Source organism: Aedes aegypti, chromosome 3, assembly GCF_002204515.2.
Source record: "Aedes aegypti strain LVP_AGWG chromosome 3, AaegL5.0 Primary Assembly, whole genome shotgun sequence".
NCBI lineage: Eukaryota > Metazoa > Arthropoda > Insecta > Diptera > Culicidae > Aedes > Aedes aegypti.
Genome location: NC_035109.1, coordinates 93,125,035 through 93,145,754, shown reverse-complemented (window position 1 = coordinate 93,145,754; position 20,720 = coordinate 93,125,035). Strand labels below are relative to the sequence as shown.

The following is a 20,720-nucleotide window of genomic DNA, read 5'->3' as shown; positions in this document are numbered from 1 at the left end:
TATTAACTGAGAGCTTTCTTTGCCGATTGACCATTTTTGCATGTGTATATCGTGTGGCAGGTACGAAGATACTCTATTCCCTGGGAATCGAGAAAATTTCCTGTTACGAAAAGATCCTCGACCAGCGGGATTCGAACCCACGACCCTCAGCATGGTCATGCTGAATAGCTGCGCGTTTACCGCTACGGCTATCTGGGCCCCATCAGAACACTGTTATGTTAGCATTATTGTAGTTTCAGCAACTGCTAACTATCCAAATTTCACGAATCGTGCTAATTTTCAACACGAACGATGTACATTCCTTCGTTTGTTTACACTTTCTCACCCCCGAGCGAAGGACACTTTTCGAACAATTATATCATTTCCACTAAACGTAGAACACCATACTTAGTTTACTTTTATTGATTGTTCGTTGAAAGTCACCTTCTAGTTTATTTCTGATAGATACAACTTGAAACTTCACAGAACCGTGCTTAACACGATCACCCGATCACAATTTTTCACTTTTTTTATTTTTCTAATTTCAAGTCGGCTTGCAGTGCTGTCAGAAATGTTGATGCTAACGTACGGCATCAAGCAAAATTATTAAGTCGAAATGAAAAAGACTGAAACTTATGCAGGGATGACTGGCAACGGCGTATTATCAATTGTAATTTCACAATTACCTACAAATAAGAGAATATTTTTTGTGTACCACTACTTTCAAACAGAAATTTACGGATTCAACGGAGTTTCTCCTTAACATTCCTTTCTCTCTGCGCAATAACACTATTCTGATTGTTCACGGAGTAGCATCTACGAAGTGTATCAGTTGATCGTTTTTCATCATTAAATCATTTTTAGTCATATTTGACTAATTTCTTTCTATTTGTTTTTCAAAACCTTCTTCTTATTTGAAGTTACGCCTCAACTTGGACAGAGCCTACTTCATGGTTATCAACTGAGAGAATCCATTGAATTTCTATTTCGCATGGCAAACACGAAGATTTTGAGAGGACAAGCTTGGTATAGACTTTAGAACACATACACAGCTAAAAATAGCTAAATATCATGCACATATTTGGAGCATCAAAATAAACTGAAATGTCAACGACAAATCGCTTATTTTTTAGTCGAATGCACTTGAAATTTACACGATCATGCCACATTCAAGCATCTTTAGTTGAAAATTAAACGTGATGATGTAATAATAGATGAATTTGATTTACTTTTATTATACTTTTCTGTTTACGCTACATTGAAATTTACATTTTTTTTTATCTGTGTGCTTCTCACGCTGAGGACCTGGAATCGAATCCCATCCTCAAGATAATCACTTATACAGTGAAACCTCCATGAGTCGATATTGAAGGGACCATCGACTCATGGAAATATCGAGTCATGGAACAGCAATTCTTTGGAAAGCTGCTTCTAGGGACCATCATAGTAACCATGAAATTATGTTTTTAGTATGGTTCCATGAGTCGATATCGAGTCATGGAACATCGACTCATGGAGGTATCACTGTAGTCTTAAAGTTATAGTTACGACTTCCTTAGTTACGAGTCCCAAAATTACGTAACCTATATTTAAAAATCTCGTTAATAAGGACAAAGGAAGAACGAAGATACTCTGAATCTATGACATTTGGTCGAATGACATTTAGTCGAAAGTACATTTGGTCGAATGGACATTTGGTCGAAAAGAATTGAATTGCCTTAAGAAGCATATTTTATTCTGCTGAAAGGATTTTTAGTCAAAAATTTAGACGAATAGGGTTTTTTATGATTATTAAAAAGATTGTCAGTTGAAAAATTGAACAGATTACGGCATGTATGGTAGGTACTTTTACAGGAGGTTGAACATGCTAAAGCATGACAGACTGTCAGAAACTTGCATTGCATTGTACTCGTATTTCTTGGACAAACTTTAAGGTTTCAATTAGAGTTACTGCGCACGTGCTGTAGCCTTAGGTGCAGGAGCCTCATTGCTTGCAAGCGCACAGGAGCCCTGTACATTATGAGACCTCTTTTGGTGCGCCTCATTATTCTTGAGATGTGTCTCAATGAGGTCTCATGTGCTCCGTCACATGTGCTGTTTAAAATTCAGCGCAATAATTGAAGTGATGACAAAATTTTTCAACGAGGATCGAAATTGTAACTCTCGGATCGTGAGTCTTCGGCCATATCATGTAGACTATCTAGACACCTGCATAATGATTCGAAAATAGTTGTAGAGGCTCTTTGTTACTGAGCAGTTGTTTCACAACTTGGATACCGATGGTGAGCCGTAGCGCCGAGCAGCGCATGAGACGAGTCTCCCCGGGTGCACATCACCTAGCGCGCGCTTTTAGAATTTTCGTGAGCCCCCGGCTAGCGCAGCACACTAGGATTCCGATGTGCTTAGATACGATTTGGTTGGAGGCTCGTCCGTACATTTATGTGCTCCTGAGAAATCCGTAACTCTAGTTTCAATATGCGACGAGCGATATTTTTGGATTTCAATCGATCACCCAGACTCCCACACAAAACCGTTTGTAATTTGTAATCGTTTGTAAAAGCCAAGGACATCAATGTTTTCCCTTTTATTCTACGCATAGAAGTACATTTTAAGCAGACAATTCAAGATGACCAAATTGTTATATTCCCAACTGTATCAGATCTGGTATCGCATTCCAAATTCTTACCCATGGTCAAACTGTGGTAATAAATATTCCGTGCACTCACACTGGAAGTTGTCATTGGATAAAGATCAGCAGTTATATATAAAGAACAATGGCATTCTAAAAGAATAATTCCACCATTTTTGATATTTCAATAAATGAGTGACGAAAATATTGAAGAGGATTTTTTACATAGAATGATGATATTTTAAAAAGAATAATAAATTCAACATAAGGATCCAATGTTGAGCAATAAATAGACACAATTATTTTTAAACTTCTACAAAATTGGACAAAATAAAAAGTCTCGTCTTCTAATTCAAAAAATCTGAAGAGTAAGCACGTTTAAGAATAATTTATCATATCATATATGGACGCTAGTACATACTCCAAACACGTTGTAAAGCGTAGGTAATAATTATCATATAGATAGATTCTTTATTCACTTCTGATGAAACATGTGTTTGGAGCCCAGATAGCCGTAGCGGTAAACGCGCAGCTATTCAGCAAGACAAAGCTGAGGGTCGTGGGTTAGAATCCCACCGGTCGAGGATCTTTTCGGGTTGTAAATTTTCTCGACTTCCCAGGGCATAGAGTATCTTCGTACCTGCCACACGATATACACATGCAAAAATGGTCATTGGCAGAGTAAGCTCTCAGTTAATAACTGTGGAAGTGCTCCTAAGAACACTAAGCTGAGAAGCAGGCTCTGTCCCAGTGGGGACGTAACGCCAGAAAGAAGAAGAAAGAAGAAGAAACATATGTTTGCCCAAAACAAACTTAAGATCATCCATTGAACAAAAATTCTAGGTTTATATTTGTTGATCCAATCGATTTTTCGATCAACCATTACTAAATAATCTTTCGACGAAATGCTCTAAAGTCATTCGACCAAATGTCCCTTCGACCAAATGTACTTTCGACCAAATATCCTAAAGCCAGATACTCTATGCCTGGAGAATTAAAATTTCCAACCGAAAAAATCGATGAGATTCGAACCCACGACACTAAGCATAGCATTTCTTTCTATACTAAATAAAAACTGAATCTGTTCTGTATAGTTAAGCTAATCAATCAATTGATATTGTTTAACGTTGATCGGAAGTCCCACCCTAATGTTCGAAGTACAATTGATGCCAGCAAAAAAGCAAAGCACACGATTATATGAATGTGACTCAACGATAAACAAAAAATATTATTAGACTAGACTAGACGATGAACGAGTGAGTCGTCCCAAGGCATGTAGTAGAACAGTTTGCTGTACCGAGAGAACAGTGGAAATCTTTATTCTACTGCAATGAAAATTTGCTCGTGCTGGTTTGAGTACTGCAGTAAATGAAGTTCATTTTTCTTCGTGACAATACATTCCCACAGTAACAGAACCTACTTGTCGGGTTAGTGTTCAAAGAGCTCTTTCACAATTACTGAGAGCTTTCTTATAAATTTGTATTTATATAATTTATATATCGTTTAGTACGAAAATATCAGACCGTACCTAGAATAGAACCCAGACACTTTTAATGCTGCTTTACCTATTACACAAATATAAAAGAATAAAAAATGTGAAAGTAATTATGATATATGTTTCAAGGTTGAATTGTTCTTTGTTAATTTAAGTGAAAAAACTGATAAACAAAAATCAACGCATTTCGAATATGTTTTAAATAATTTGCTTGACAATCCTCCAGATAAATGCCTGGAAGGATTCCTGGATAAATTACATACAATCAAAATATGAGCGACAAAAATTTGAGCTTTCGATATACCTTACGTTACAACTTCAACAATAGTCACCATGTCCAGTCAGGTCATTCTATGAAACTAGATAAAATTTAAAAGTCAGTAATTCAAGTCAGTTGCAGTAATTCGTTTCTGCTCGTTCAATCTTCTGCTCTATGTACTACGTGAATAAGACATAACAATACATGTACAATCATACACATATCATTAAAAATCGTATTAAAAATGAGCATGATTGACCGCCCACAGTTGCTACTCCGTTATTGCAAGAACAGCTGTACTTACACAGGGAACCAACAGATGCTACTCAGGATCAGTAGCATCTTCAATGTGTAAGTACTGGTGCTCTCATTATTATAACAAACAATACCGGCGCCGGCTGCGTCCGAATGCAGGTCAATTTGGGAATGGGAGGGAAATGTTGACGTGTTACTTGCTTTATGGAAGCCGAGGAGTCCTCTGCACTTCCACAAGAAAACACTGGGAGTTTGAATATGGAAAAGGATTCGTAACGAGAATGGGAAAGGTAACGATAAAAATATATTTTTAAATGAAAACGTGAACATATACACGAATGATCGATACCGATAGTGCGGTTACTATGCGAACCGGACACGATCCGGATTCCGTCGCTCACCCACAAAGGAGCATGCAACAGATTCAACGGATCAAACACTACTGACGCGTCGATTTTTTTTCACTCGCACACTTTGTTTTCGTTTTTTTCTTCCGAAAAACGCGAATTGGACACAATTGATCCTGATTACGCCGCTCGCTCTTAAAGGAGGATGCAACAGATTCAACGGATCAAACACTACTATTAAAAATCATATTAAAAATGAATCAAAATCTTACACTGAATTTTGTTTGCAGTCTTCGCAGAATTTTTTTTTTCTCCTAGACTTCTTCATTTTCAAGATATTTGCACTACAAGTGCTGTCCTATTTATAGGACGCTGGGCATTCGGGGCTTCTGTCATATTTTAAGTTAACAATTTCAATCAAATAATCAATGTTTTTGCTGAAGAATGAAATTCAAAAGATGTCTTGGGAAGATTTTTTGTGTTATGCCAAAATTGTTTCAACTAAAAACGTTTACATCATTTTATCTGAAGAAACAGTTTGTTCGATGATTATATGGACGAATGGACGTAAACACCTGGTCATTTCATTTATTTAGTTAACATCTACACAGATCAGTGTTGATAGACTCGCACTCAAATGTCAATCAATTCGCTCTCCCGAGAGAGCAAACTCATTAGAGATCTGCTTCGCAAATCTCACGCTTGATATTTTGATGCAAAATCAACTCAATCAACTCAAACCGTAAAAAATGATTCAGTCGCAAAACCCGGCCAAAACTCGTGAAACCCGAATATTGTTGTTTACGTTAGAAAGGATTACTATAATTTTACCAGACTAACAAGAAATTATTGCCGTGTGTGAGTAAACTATGGAAATACGAGACAATCGTGTCTATTCTGCGCGGCGTGTGAGGTGACACGAGTCGAATGAGGTGACAATTGTCGACTCGCTCCCATTTGATTAACATTAGTCGTCTCACGTCACTCGCGGTGAGAGCGACTCGTCTCGACTCACACGCCGCGCAGAATAACCACAAATGAGTCATAAAGGTGAGCCAACTCATCCATGATTTTTTGACTGCTGAGTTGCGTGATTGACAACTCACGCATGAAAAATCTCAAGCGTGAGTTGTGAGAAATTGAGTTTTTCACAACACTGACACAGATAACACTGAATCAACAATTTCACGCCACAATACTCGGTTCGTGGCCGCATCTCTCCATCCTCGGTTCTGCCCCACGCTCGCCAAATCGATACGCACTTGATCCGCCCACCTAGCTCGCTGCGCTCCACGCCTTCTTGTACCAACCGGATCCGAAGCGAATACCATCTTTGCAGGGTTGCTGTCCGGCATTCTTGCAACATGCCCTGCCCATCGTATCCTTCCAGCTTTGGCCACCTTCTGGATACTGGGTTCGCCGTAGAGTTGGGCGAGCTCGTGGTTCATCCTTCGCCGCCACACACCGTTGTCCTGCACACCGCCGAAGATCGTCCTAAGCACCCGACGTTCGAAGACTCCAAGTGCTTGCAGGTCCTCCTCGAGCATCGTCCACGTTTCATGCCCGTAGAGGACTACCGGCCTTATGAGCGTTTTGTACATGGTACATTTGGTGCGGGCGTGAATCTTTTTTGACCGCAGCTTCTTCTGGAGGTCATAGTAGGCCCGACTTCCACTAATGATGCGCCTCCGTATTTCACGGCTAACGTTATTGTCAGCCGTCAGCAAGGATCCAAGGTAGACGAACTCGTCGACCACCTTGAACGTATCCCCGTCTATCGTAACACTGCTACCTAGGCGAGCCCTGTCGCGCTCGGCCCCACCAGCTAGCATGTACTTTGTCTTGACCGCATTCACCACCAGTCCAACTTTTGCTGCCTCGCGTTTCAGGCGGGTGTACAGGTCTGCCACCTTTTCAAATGTTCGGCCGACGATGTCCATATCATCCGCGAAGCAAACAAATTGACTGGATCTCGTAAAAATCGTACCCCGGCTGTTAAGCCCGGCTCTCTGCATAACACCTTCTAGAGCAATATTGAACAACAGGCACGAAAGTCCATCACCTTGTCGTAGTCCCCGGTGGGATCCAAACGAACTGGAGTGTTCGCCTGAAACCTTCACACAATTTTGCACACCTTCCATCGTCGCTCTTATCAGTCTCGTGAGCTTCCCGGGAAAGCTGTTCTCGTCCATGATTTTCCATAGCTCTACGCGGTCGATACTGTCGTATGCCGCCTTGAAATCGACGACCGTCAACGAAGCCGGCTTGATAACTTCCCACGAACTCGTTTACTACAGGTGACAGGCGACGGAAGATGATCTGGGATAATACTTTGTAGGCTGCATTTAGAATGGTGATCGCTCGAAAGTTCTCACAATCTAACTTGTCGCCTTTCTTGTAGATAGGGCAGATTACCCCTTCCTTCCACTCCTCCGGTAGCTGTTCTGTTTCCCAGATTGTGCCTATCAGCCGGTGCAGACAAATGACCAGCCTTTCCGGACCCATCTTTATGAGTTCAGCTCCGATACCATCCTTACCAGCAGCTTTATTGTTCTTGAGCTGGTGAATGGCATCCTTAACCTCCCTCAAAGTGGGTTGGTTTCCATCTTCCGCAGTACTGACGAAGGCATTTTCTCCGTTGTCCCGTCCTTCATTGCCTGTGCTCTCAGCACCATTCAGGTGCTCGTCGAAGTGCTGCTTCCACCTTTCGATCACCTCACGCTCGTCCGTCAGAATGCTCCCATCCTTATCCCTGCACATCTCGGCTCGCGGCACGAAGCCGTTGCGGGATGCGTTGAGCTTCTGATAGAACCTACGCGTTTCCTGAGACCTGGTCATTGCAAATTTTGAAGATTTGCTCCCCTATGCTTAAACGGTGTCAATTATGATGAAAATCATCCTCCCAAAATTTAGAGTGATTCGGAAAAAAAAATTGGTTGTGCACACGCCATTTGAAGTTTATATGGAAGTTTCTATGGAAAAGGCAAACGTTTTGTGTTCAGTTCTTTAACTCTCATAATACCATGACCCCACAGTTATGGATCAAATAGTGTGGAGTCCAAGCTATAAAATTCAAGAAAACGTAAAATTGCTATTCAAAAGCACGAATTGAATCGTTTCAAATTGGAATTTCGGTTAGTGAACTATTTTGAGTCTAATGTTTACTAAGGATTGCATAAATATTAAAAATTGTATCGGTTTCTGAAAACCATATTATGGATCAATTTTCATGTTATGGATCAAATTGTGACATATTACGGATCAGTGAGCAAAATCAAGAGATTTTCAACTCAATGCATCTGTATTGCATGATTTGGCGAAAGTTAACAACGCGTCACATATTACTGCAAAAAAAATAACAGTGTTAAAGCTGGAAACAAGGGTAAAATTCCCTTTTCTGTGATACTGCATTATAGAAACTGAAACATGAACTGTTTTCGCTCCACACCAAGTTTTCCACCCATTTTTGTCTGCTAAAAATGAAATTTTCAAACCTTGATGTTTTATGAGTTTCATCCTTAGTGCTATTGTCTAAAAATGTCGAATCCAATGCTTAAAATGGCAGAAATCTACATTCTTTCGGAGTGATCCATAACCGTGGTAAACAATCATTTCCTGGCCCATATTATGGATCACTAGTTAGAAAGTGCTAATAATCGGTATTTAGTATCAAAATTCAAGAAAAATATTTTCCAAAGATTGATGTATACTAAATCGAAGCGAACGAGCATGTTTTATGCTATAACATTTGAATTTTACCACCTGTGGGAGCTTATGAATGCTGACGGTACTTTTTACAGAAAACGATTTTATAATGATAGCTGTGTGGTACCAACTAAACATTTGTCAAAAACATCGTTATTTAGCGGTTGAATGTTGTGCTTAACATTACAAATGGTAGAAGACAAATAGTATGACATGGGAAAAATATGTTTTATGTCAACGTTTATGTTTTGAGCGAGTTATACGATGTTGAACGCCAAAGTGATCCGTAACTGTGGGTGGGGCATGGTAATAGCCTATGGAAAAGTGAACAAATTCTATTCATGTGAAATCTTCCCAGCTACAACTTTGCCGAAGACCAAAATAGTTTGTTATTATTGGTAACAAAGTCTAGCAACACTGCTCTTTTGCTGAAGAACATACACGGGTAGAAATCTGAATCCAAAAACAAGATTATGACTCATGATATCATGATTCCAGTGTGTTTTCAGCTTATGAAAATACACCATGATTTGGACTCATGATATCATGAGTCAGATTGCCGTAACGCAACACACGCGTTACGCTTCTGTTGCCGATTGCCTGGAATCATGATTCAAATGCCAAAAATGCTGAGTCGCGCATCCGTTTATGATCGACAAAATAAAAACGAAATAAAAAAAAATTCGAACCAAGAACCTTCTGATTGTAAGCCACACACTCTACCACTCAACCACTTCGTTATCTGGAATTAAGGGTGATCGATGCGAATGAAATGATGCAATACACCCCATTTAGTGTTGTAAGTCTGGATGTTACGCTTATGAAAAATCATGATTATTGTGTGGTATAAGCTAACTGCATTACTCAGTGTAACAGTGTAACACTGTTACCCTAGATTCAGTCAGAAAGTTGCGTTACCAAAGTCGACATGGTTATGTCGACCTCGCACGATGATAACTCATATCCGGGCAGGACCAAGCAAGCCATCATCAGAGCAGCAAAGCTAAGGCCGAGCCTATCCGACGCAAACTGCTATCATGTCTTCGTCAACAATATCAAGAATTATCTCCATACGATGACTGACACAGCAGCCGAGCATGCAGCATTTTTGAACATGAGGCAGGAGAAATCCGAGTCCGCAATCACTTTCCATGCTCGTCTTATGCAGAAAGCCCGCCTCTGTGAGTACAGTCAGGCCGACCAGGATAAATTCGTCCGAGCACAATTTCTCAAAGGCCTGAGGAATAAAGAGCTGGTAAAAGCTGCTCGGACCCATGCGTACGACACAAATTATCTAGTTCTAGCTGCGAGTCGTGACGAAGCGTATCAAGCTGAGTCTCCACCAACAGAGTCACCAGAGGTATATGCAGTACACCGTGGTCGACCACGTCCGGAGAGCCGCACTGACTATCGGAAACGTACACGGTCTGATGATTGGGACAGGCGCATATCAGCAAAGCGAGCCCGCGAAGGTCAAAACTTTCGGCGTGATCTGCAAGAACGTGGACGTCGCAATCGTTGTCCAAGATGCAACCAATATCCCCATACGAACTCTCCATGTCCGGCGTTGAGAAGGAAGTGCAATTCCTGCCTCGAGTTTGGACACTATGCAGTAGTCTGCCGTAAGACGAATATTCAGCAACTCCAAGTGACGAAAAATGAGTCTCCCAGCCGAGAGAATGAATCAAATGAAAATCAGGTATAATCGTCTATCATTTAAATACACTTTATGAACAACTTTATTTGGTGTTTGACTTTCTCTTACGAAATGCATTTCCCTTATTGTAGCACATCAACACGCTCTCTTTAGAAGATGTGCTAGTGGATTGTCGATTGGGAACATCTAGTCCTATCCAGTTCCTTGTCGATTCGGGAGCAGACGCGAACGTTATCGGTGGTAACGACTGGATTCGTTTAAAACAAGAGTTCATTGCAGGACTCACAAAGCTCAAAATTGTCGATAGCGACAGGTCAAAAGGTCTGCACGCATACGGTACATCATCTCCTATGGTTGTCGAATGTATACTTGAGGCGGACATCACAGTTCCAGGATGCAAAGCGCAAAGCACATCTTCAACTTTCCATGTCGTTCCCGAAGGACGACGATCACTTCTTGGTAGAACCACTGCAAGCGACCTGGGTTTGTTGAAGGTGGGATTACACCTCAATAATACGGAAATTTCTTCAAGCGTAGGAGAATTTCCTAAAATGCCAGGTGTAAAAGTGAAATTCAGCATCGACAAAACGGTACCATCGGTGAAGAATGCCTATTACAACGTTCCAGCAGCCTATCGCGAGGCCGCAAGACGTCGATTGGACGAAATGGAGGAGCGTGGCATTATTGAAAAAGTCACATCGGCCCCAAACTGGATCAGCGGCCTGTCAGCTGTCGCTAAGGGAAAGGATGATTTCCGTTTAGTGATTAATATGAGGGCGCCAAACAAGGCGATCAATCGTGAATATTTCCAATTACCTTTACTGGAGGAAATGAGAGTAAAGCTCCACGGATCCAAATGGTTCACCAAACTCGATCTGAGCAGCGCGTTCTACCACCTCGAACTGAGTAACGAGTCTCGAGATCTTACAACTTTCATTTCCGAAAGTGGTATGTATCGCTTCACACGACTCATGTTCGGGGTAAATTGTGCGCCCGAAATTTTTCAGCGCGAGATGACGCGAATTCTTAAAGACGTAAAGAACGTCATTGTCTTCATTGACGATATTCTTGTCTTCGCAAAAAATCTTCCGGAGTTGCACAAATCAGTGAACCAGGTTCTACTAATACTTCGAGAGAACAACTTAACACTGAACACCAGTAAATGTGAGTTCGACCAAACACAGCTGAAGTTCCTTGGTCACCAACTTGATGAGAACGGTTTTCATGTGGACGAGGAGAAAATCAGAAGCATTCGTCAATTCAGAGAACCAGCTTCCATTTCAGAGCTTCGAAGTTTTTTAGGGCTAGCGTCATTCATCAGCGCACATGTCAAAAACTTCGCTGAAATAACCAGCCCTCTGTGGGCCATTACAACCGCCAAGACCTGGGCATGGGGACGTGATCAGAGTCATGCATTTCAGTTGGTTAAAGAGAAAATACTACAAAACTGCATTACTCTCGGGTTTTTTACGGAGAGCGATAGAACCATCGTATACACTGATGCATCCCCAGTCGCGCTAGGCGCGGTCTTGGTACAGGAGGACAATAATGGTTCATCAAGGATTATCAGTTTCGCGTCGAAATCATTGACACCAACCGAAAAAAGATACGCCCAAAATCAACGCGAGGCTCTCGCCGCAGTTTGGGCGGTCGAATATTTTTCGTACTTTTTGCTGGGACGAAAATTTACACTACGAACAGATGCACAAGGAGTATCATTCATTTTGAATCGGTCTAGGGAGGAATCTAAGAGAGCTCTAACGCGAGCTGACGGTTGGGCATTACGACTCAGCCCATACAGGTATTCTTTATTACTACTATTAATTATTCATTCAATGGGTTTAACGTCATTCGTCTGAAACTATACAGGTATGATGTGGAGTATATACGAGGAGCAGAAAACATTGCTGATCCGCCCTCACGTCTTTATAACGGCAACGACAAAGCCTTTGACGACAATTCAAGTCCGTGGGAAATAGCCTCCCTAGAAGCGAACGCCGTTGAATTCCTAACAGATAATGAAATAAGGACAGCTACATCCAATGACTCTATTCTAATGGAAGTAATCAGCTGCTTGCAATCAGGTACATGGCCGGCACACTTGAGGCAATACCAGCAAGTAGAGGATGACTTGACGACACGGGACGGTTTACTAGTGAAGGCCGGCTGCGTCGTCATCCCAACGGCACTGCGAACGACAACTTTGGAGGTTGCCCATAATGGCCATCCTTCGGCTGCGAAGCTAAAGAGCATTTTGAGGCAACGCGTTTGGTGGCCTGGAATGTCAACCGAGGCTCAGAAGTGGGTTGAATCCTGTGAAACGTGTGCGGTTAACGGAAAACCGGAAAAGCCTACTCCAATGCAGCGTGTGTTCGCCCCAAAAGCTGTCTGGGAAACAATAGCGCTCGACTTCAATGGACCATATATCAAGTTTGGAGGTGTATCGATACTCGTTATCGTTGATTACAGGTCTCGCTACCTTATCGCTAGACCTGTAAAGTCAACCAGTTTCGAGTATACGCGGAAAATACTAGACGAAATTTTTGATCGAGAGGGCCTACCGAAGGCTATCAAAACCGACAACGGACCACCTTTCAATGGTGAAGAATATAAAAATTACTGTGCGAAACGAGGCATAAATGCAATCTACTCTACTCCATTATTCCCTCAACAAAACGGGCTAGTTGAGGGATACATGAAGGTTATCAACAAGGCGATGTCAAGTGCAACCATTAACAAAACGAACTATGTAGAAGAGCTGCGCGAAGCGATACATGCGCATAACGCTGCAGAACACAGTATCATAAAGCTACCTCCAGAGGTGGTAATGAGTGGCCGAAAGATTAAACGCAAGCTACCACTACTGGAATACGGCAAAGTAACTATCAACGAGAAACTTCTTAACGAAAGAGACCGGGAAGCAAAGCTGGCGGGAAAAAAGCGTGAGGACGAACGTCGAAGTGCAAGACAAAGCCGAGTCAAGCCTGGTGATAGGGTTATAATTGAGCGCCAAACGCGGGGAAAAGGAGAATCACGTTTCTCTTCCATCAAATATACAGTGATGGAAGAGAAAAATGGAACCCTTACCTTAAGCGATGGCGAAGGTCACGTATTCAAACGCCACATAACTCAAGCTAAGAAAGTTTCCAATTGGCGAAGGTCGCAATTGCTAGGAAATGATAACAATACTTCGGATTCAACAACAGTGACTGAACGAACTACTCGTGAAAGGAAACCTCCGGCCCATTTGAAAGACTACATTCGATCTGCAGCACAGGACGAACCTTAACATTGAATTGAATGAAAAACATATTCTAAATGAATGATCACATGCCACACTTTATTAAAAGGTGAATTCAAGTCCCATCGCGTCGAAAATAACAGAAGAGTAATTAATAAAGTATGTAAGCCTTAAGCAATTTGATCTTTCTTTGTAATATAGTGTATGTAGTGAAAGGCATACCATGATCCGAAACTCCAGAAACCAGAAACTCCAGCTTGTCCGCAATGAAATGCACTTTTTCACGAAGTCCATCCTGCAGTTTTTCATTCAACAGCGCCTTCAGCTCAGATCATAACATATCCTTTATCCTTCGGATCAATTCAGAGAATGAGCATTTGATTGAGCTCGAACTACAGTAGATTCCTTGCAATGAGTGAACAGCATCCTCTCTTTTAGTAGTCGGTCACAGACAATCTCCACTGCAGATGTGAAATTTAAGTTCAATGACCTCGCAACACTTGCATCAGGTTGTTTACATCCGACAGCAAAACAGCTCCCTTCATATGCATAGTTTTCCGGATGGTAAGCGGATCTTCAAGATGAGAAATTAAGTGCTAGAATGAGAAATGAAGCTATTGGTTTTATTGATAATATTAAAATGATGAAACTCACATTGAATCAATAAAAAAACTTGAGAATATGCAGCGTAACTTAGCAGCAGTTTTTCCTCCTTCAACTGTTCACGGAGAAAAAAAATTGGTAAACACAACCAAATATTAGTTATTTTCAAACTAAAGTTTAGGTTGAATATTGCACAAACAAAATTTTAGTTTGACTCAGCCTTGTACGGTGATTGAAACAAACAAATTTCTTGTTTGTTTATTTTGAGGCTTCACATTTGAAATCAACAAAAATTTTGTTAGATTCAAACTAGAACATGGTTGTTTTGTTTGACATTTGTAGGAACAACCAAAAGCTTAGGTTGTTTTAAACTGGAAAATATAAGGTTGAAATTACCAATCTTGAGTTTGTCTCAAACAAATTTATTGTTTAAAATAAACATTTTAATGGCTGTTTTTAGCTCTACTGTTTCAGTTTTTTGCTTTTTTATTTTTCAATCACAAAATAAATACAAAAAATTGAACATTTTATCCATTTATTTTTCCTAAAAATTTCGTGAGCTCAATTGTAAAACTGTTCATTAACAATTAATTATCGAAAACAAAGTGACATCCATGGCCACCAGAGTCACGCGGAAGGATTCTGCTTCGCACTCCTCGTGCGTTATATAATGGAAGTTTTCGAAGTCCATCTGAAATTAAAACCTGATAATGGATATCAGGGATAAATTGATGTAAATGCATTTTATAAATACCTGTTCATGTTTTGGATAAAATGTAGCCACTCTCAAAGCAAAGTAATTTAAAAATACTGTGCTTTACACTTAACACTAGCTACAATCAGTTCCATTTGCAACAACTTTATTGGCTTTACACTTAACACTAGCTACAATCAGTTCCATTTGTAACAACTTTGTTGGCTAGGGAGCAAACTAACTAATATTTAGTTTGGTGGCAATGAAAAAATCAACCTAATAATTATTAAAAACAAAGCAAACATTTGTTCGAAACAAATTGCGTGAAAGTTCAAAACAAACAACATTTGATTAAAAACTACATAATTTCTTAGGTTGATGTTAACTACAAACCAAGTTTGTTTCAATAAAAATAATGACTTTAAATCAACACAAATTCAATTTGAAACAACCAAATTTCGACCTTAAATTTCAACCAACGAAATGGTTGTTTCAAACTAATGTCATTTTTCTCCGTGTTTACATCGTTGAGGATGAAACAAAAACAAATACCAAATGTCATAAACCTACCCCTGCTGCTGAGCATGGATTTGTGCTCCCTCATGACTAAAATTACTTGATACTTGATGCTTGATAAATCTCGCCTTACATATGAAAAGGTGCGATGACCAAAACTTGCGCATATAAAAGTGTTCTTAGTGATCAAAGATTTTTATATCTGTTTTTTCTGGGAAGGGGGAAGATGTGTGGTATAAGCTAACTGCATTACTCAGTGTAACAGTGTAACACTGTTACCCTAGATTCAGTCAGAAAGTTGCGTTACCAAAGTCGACATGGTTATGTCGACCTCGCACGATGATAACTCATATCCGGGCAGGACCAAGCAAGGCATCATTCTTTCGTCACTTTTCTTTCGTAGCGACAACGAGGTAAGACGCGCTCTTTTTCGGGAATAATTCACCACCGGCCGACTGATTGATTCCTCATTTACGCGGAAATTCACAATTATGACTCCAGGAACCATGATTTGTGATCCTGATATTATGACCTAACCAATTTATGAATTTCATGATTTGTAAATCATGATTTGGGGATCAGATTTTTTCCCGTGTAGTAATCCAGGCTACTTTGATCTATTCTACCCGCTAGGAGCACCACTGTTGCCTGCCGAGCAGTTGACTAAGCATGGAGAATGCAAACCCAGTTTATGATTATGAATAGCAATTTATCTTGACGTCCAATCAAAATGTGGTCTTCGCCAAAGTTGTAGCTGAAAGGATTTCACATGAGAAGAGTTTGTTCACTTTTCCATAAAATATTATAGCAAAGAGATAGAGGCCTGGACACAAAAGGTCAGAGCGGTAATTCCCAAAGTGGGCGAATTCGCCCCCCTGGGGGCGATTTTCAGGCTCAAGGGGGCGAAAATTTGTAAAACATAAATTGGGGGGCGAAAAATCCAGAAAGGGGGCGAAAAAACTAACACGAGACCATTTGGAAATAATTACTCATAACCTTTGGAGAACACACATCTGAAGGTTAATTTATTCTAAAGTTAACTAATTCTAGGACTATTTACCCTTAGAGCGTTATATCACTAATCATGGTCATTTTGAAATTATGATATATAACACTTGATGATTGTCAAACTCAAAATATGTGTGCTAAGTATTAAGGTTTTTTTTTGATATCATGTGAGATTCAAGAATGGTCGGTATTTGAGATTTGCCCGAGATCGGAATGATTAGTCACAGATCAATTTTTTTGCAAATGCCCAATATTTTATATAAGGATTTTGAATGTATGGGAATTTTGAGGATAAGAAGGTAATATTTCTTGTAATGGCATCCAGCTTTTAACGGAGAAAAAAACTGCTGTATCCATTTTGATGTTTCGGTTGCACTCATTCTTATCAATTTTTACGGTACAAATCATTTGAGAAACAAATCTTGAAAAATATAGCGATCAAAAATCGGGTTACAACGATAAAACCGCTTGATGCGGAAGACGAAAAACACTCTATTTAAAAATAGATTTAAAGAATTATCAGAGATACGTCAAATTTGAACGTCCGAAAAAAAAAACTGAAATTTTCTTGTGTTGGAAAATAAATACCCTTTTTATATATTGTATTGAAAAACGAGTTGAAAAATATTTGATACATTTTATCAGGGTTTTTGGATTGGATAAATAAAACATTAGGGGCGATTTATTAATTACGTAAGACAATTTTGTTGGTTTTTAGACCCCCCTCTCCCCATAGTAAGATTTTTTGTATGAAAATTAAAAATAATTTGTATGGCGTGTAAGAAATCTCAAATCCCCCCTCCCCCCATAAACCCTTACCTTATTAATGGACGACCCCTTAGCAGAAACATCAAACATTTATTATTCACAATTTATGAAAATTATTGCAGTAATTTTAGAAATAGCAGATATGAAGCAGGTAATGAAAAAATAGTACGAAATCACAATTATCAAATCATATTGAATATTGAAAAAATTGAAAAAAAAAACCGAGAAAATTAATCTGTCATTTTGTACGGGAGATTGTATGCCATTTTCCAACAGCCTACTGATGGCAAGACGAAGTTTGCTGGGACCACTAGTTATAAATAACAATCCACTAAATCAATCCTAATAACTGTAAGTTATCGATATTTAAGAAAATGTTTTTAAATGTACACAATATATATTGTATTATAATTCTATGCGAGTCTAGGACATTTTTGGCGTACAACGCATAATTAAAAAATTTGAATCACATATCGAGGGGGCGATTCTAGATAAATATAGGCCTCAAGGGGGCGAAAGTTGAAAAAGTTTGGGAAGCACTGGGTTAGAGTTTTCCATAGTAATCTCCATATAAACTTTAAATGGCCTGTGCACAGTCAAATTTCTTCCGAATCATTTCAAACTCTGGGAGGATGCTATTTAGTACAATATAAATCGTGTAAGCATAGGGTAGCCTGAATTTCAAAATTTGCGTCACTCTACTGTCATAGCCAACATAATTTGTTTGAGAAACAAAAAAAATCCACATGCTCGGCTGGGATTCGAACCCAGGACTCTTATATGATAGACAAGCGCTTTACCAACTAAGCTACCGAGCCAGACTCAATAACTCGGTTGCTTAGCTGGTAATGCGCTCGTTCTGCATACAAGAGTCCTGTCTCGAATCCCAGCCAAGCACGTGGATTTTTTCATAATTTCACCCATTATTTGTCCATCTTTACCACGCGTAATGAGTTAATGATTTTAAGGTGACACGAGAGACCGTGTTATTTTCCCTATCTTTTGTCTCACTCTAACAATTATCATCAAAACTTGGCAGAAGCAAATCTCGAGTTTTAGTGAACCAATTAAACTGAAAATTTATTGGGTTGTGCTCTACATATATAGAATTATAGTGATACGCATCGATAGATTGAGTGGTACTTGAGATTTGCTTCTTCAAAGGGATTGGGTGATTATTATACCGTCCCGTGCGGCCTTAAAACCCATGCAGTTTGGATTACCGAACAGCCCAATATATGTGTCAATATTTATTTTCACGTTTTTGAGAATTTTTCGGGATCCCGGGATTATTCGTGAAATAGTAACTTTATTTTCCGTTTCCCGCGAAGTCAAATCCAGGGAAAATTAGAAACTCTGATCACAATTTAAATAGCTTTAAATATCGGATCGTTTTCAAACTGACACAAGTGGTAGCCAAACTAGGTTATCACCATACACTGCTAGCGCTAGGTAGACTGTTCTCATCCACACAACACACGCCTCATTTTTCCGGTTGGTGGCTTTTAATTGCCATAAATTTTCGGCACCGATTGTGCCTGCACTATTTTTTAAATTCGCTTTCCGTACACCCATACTCCGTGCGTTCGTCCCACTGCAAAGAAAGGTTCTTTGCTATTATTTGCTGATATGAATTTAGTTTCGCTTACGGTTCACTTGCCACCAATTGGCGTCGACTTAGTGAACCGAAAATTCCCAGATTACGAACTAAAACAGCGGTCGACTGCAGTTCGAAGCCAAAGGTCTAAATGGTAAAATGCATTATGGGAAATTTATGGCGTGTAGAACACGCCTTACCCACTCGGGTAGAGCACTAGCATGTTTGTACTTTTACCGACACAGTTTCGTCATCACTGATAACGAAAGTAAGTTTGGTTCAACTTTGTTTGTGAAAAAAGGTATTTGAAATAATGAACGTGAAATGTATGAATTTCAAATTTGTTTTCAAAAAATTTGCTAATATATTGCTCAACAGTTACCACGTATTGCCCTAATTGGTGACGAGGTTGAGCCAATGAAGCCGTAAGAAGTTTTCTTGTTCGTTTAAATCGTCGATGAATATTGTAGACATGTTGTTTTGGGTAGTTTTCAAAGGCTTTGTCCAGGTTCTCGTTGAACTCGTCCCGTAGCTTGAGCTTGAGCTTGATTGGCCGCCCGTGGTTGCTACTCTATTTTCGCCAGAACAGCTGCCCTTACACAAGGAACCAACCAAATGACTGCTTGGGACTAACAGGCACCCTCAGTGTATAAGTGCTGGTGATGTTCTATTTTTCGTCAACAATGGCGCCTGCCACGTCAGAATGCAGACCAATGAGGGGAAGCGAGAGAAATTGATGTTGCGTTTAAAACTGATCCACAATTGCCCATTGCACGGTGAGGTCATCAGAAAATCGCTCTCTTTCCCTCCTTCGGGAAACCTGAAACAGGTGGTGGCTGCCACATTCACGTCGGCGGCCCATTTTGATACCCTAAAATTTGAGAAACTAGCAAAAAGCATGCTCCACTCTTCATGGGGTTTGATTGTAGAGAAATGTATAGCTTTTCAGCTAACGTTTTCGATCTCTTCTTCCTTTTTGCAGATGACCCCCACTTCAGTGATCTGGTGTATTCGGCCGAAATCGCCATCGATGGCGGGATCTACCCGGAACGCATCTATCAGGGAAGCAGTGGATCATACTTCGTGAAAAACCCTGCCAAGGTAAGTGTATATCATTTCTCGCAAACTCTGAGATAACGCCCTAAAAGCCATTGGTAGCCACGTGTGTAGCTCGTTGTTTCTGAGCAAAAGAAAGAATAAGCATCCAAACCAACAACACGGGCAGATAGATAACGATCTTTTCTTCCCCATAGCGTTGTTAAATAGCATGAAAATCCATTCAAATGCTCAGAAACAACGAGCTACACACATGGTTACCAATGGCTTTTAGGGCGAGATCAGAAGTTATGCGAGATTTGCGCTGGAAAATCATATCAAATATAACTCATAAGTGCTCCATTCAACGGGAAAATCGAGTCCTCAGCTTTGACCGAACCCATTCCTGCAAAAGTGAGCGCACATCAAACGCCAAAGTGATTTCCATTTAGCTCGTTAAATTAAGCGTTTATCCATTAAATGCGTTACCCACCGCCGGGTTGTAGCTTTCCTTCCGGAATTCAGGGACATCCATTTCCGCTTTTTCATCATGTTTCCAAAAAAATACGCGTAATTGCTCGCCGTTTCGTCGTACATTTTATCTCATCGTCGTCGTCTGGTGCGTCTCCTCCATCACTTACGTTCATCAAACTTTGTCGGAAGATTTTGTGCAAGGAAAAGGAAGAAAACCGTGCTAAAACCAATGGAAATTGATGAGCGGAAATGGATTCACCTCCGCTGGGTTTGGCACAGCTGTGGTTTGTGGGCTGGGTGGATGCTTAATTTGGCGAGCTAAATGCAAAAGGGGTGTCTGCTCTATCGAGGATCTATGGAGAAGACATTGGTATTAATCACACAGCAACTCACGCGTCCATGGGCGTAGCCAGAAGGGGCAGCGGAAGGCCTTTGCCAAACATCATCAAGAATTGCGA

The 20,720-nt window shown here is 40.2% G+C and overlaps 1 protein-coding gene, 1 long non-coding RNA gene and 1 other non-coding gene across 5 annotated transcripts in view; 1 reads left to right on the top strand and 2 right to left on the bottom strand.

Annotated features, from left to right (window-relative positions):
* The window catches only part of LOC5564652 (phosphatidylinositol 4-kinase type 2-alpha), a 75,336-nt gene that overhangs the window by 39,488 nt on the left and 15,128 nt on the right, over positions 1–20,720 (top strand). For all 3 annotated transcript variants that reach the window (XM_001648954.2, XM_021852992.1, XM_021852993.1), the window contains one exon: positions 19,736–19,854. In XM_001648954.2, the coding sequence (XP_001649004.2) occupies positions 19,736–19,854 (119 nt within the window). The remainder of the gene's footprint in view (positions 1–19,735; positions 19,855–20,720) is intronic.
* LOC110679058 lies at positions 13,642–14,291 on the bottom strand. The gene is made up of 2 exons (XR_002502171.1): positions 14,222–14,291; positions 13,642–14,163 (listed from the first exon to the last, which is right to left on the bottom strand). It is a non-coding gene; the product is annotated as an uncharacterized LOC110679058 (long non-coding RNA).
* Trnad-auc lies at positions 17,903–17,974 on the bottom strand. Its single transcript has one exon. It is a non-coding gene; the product is annotated as a tRNA-Asp (tRNA).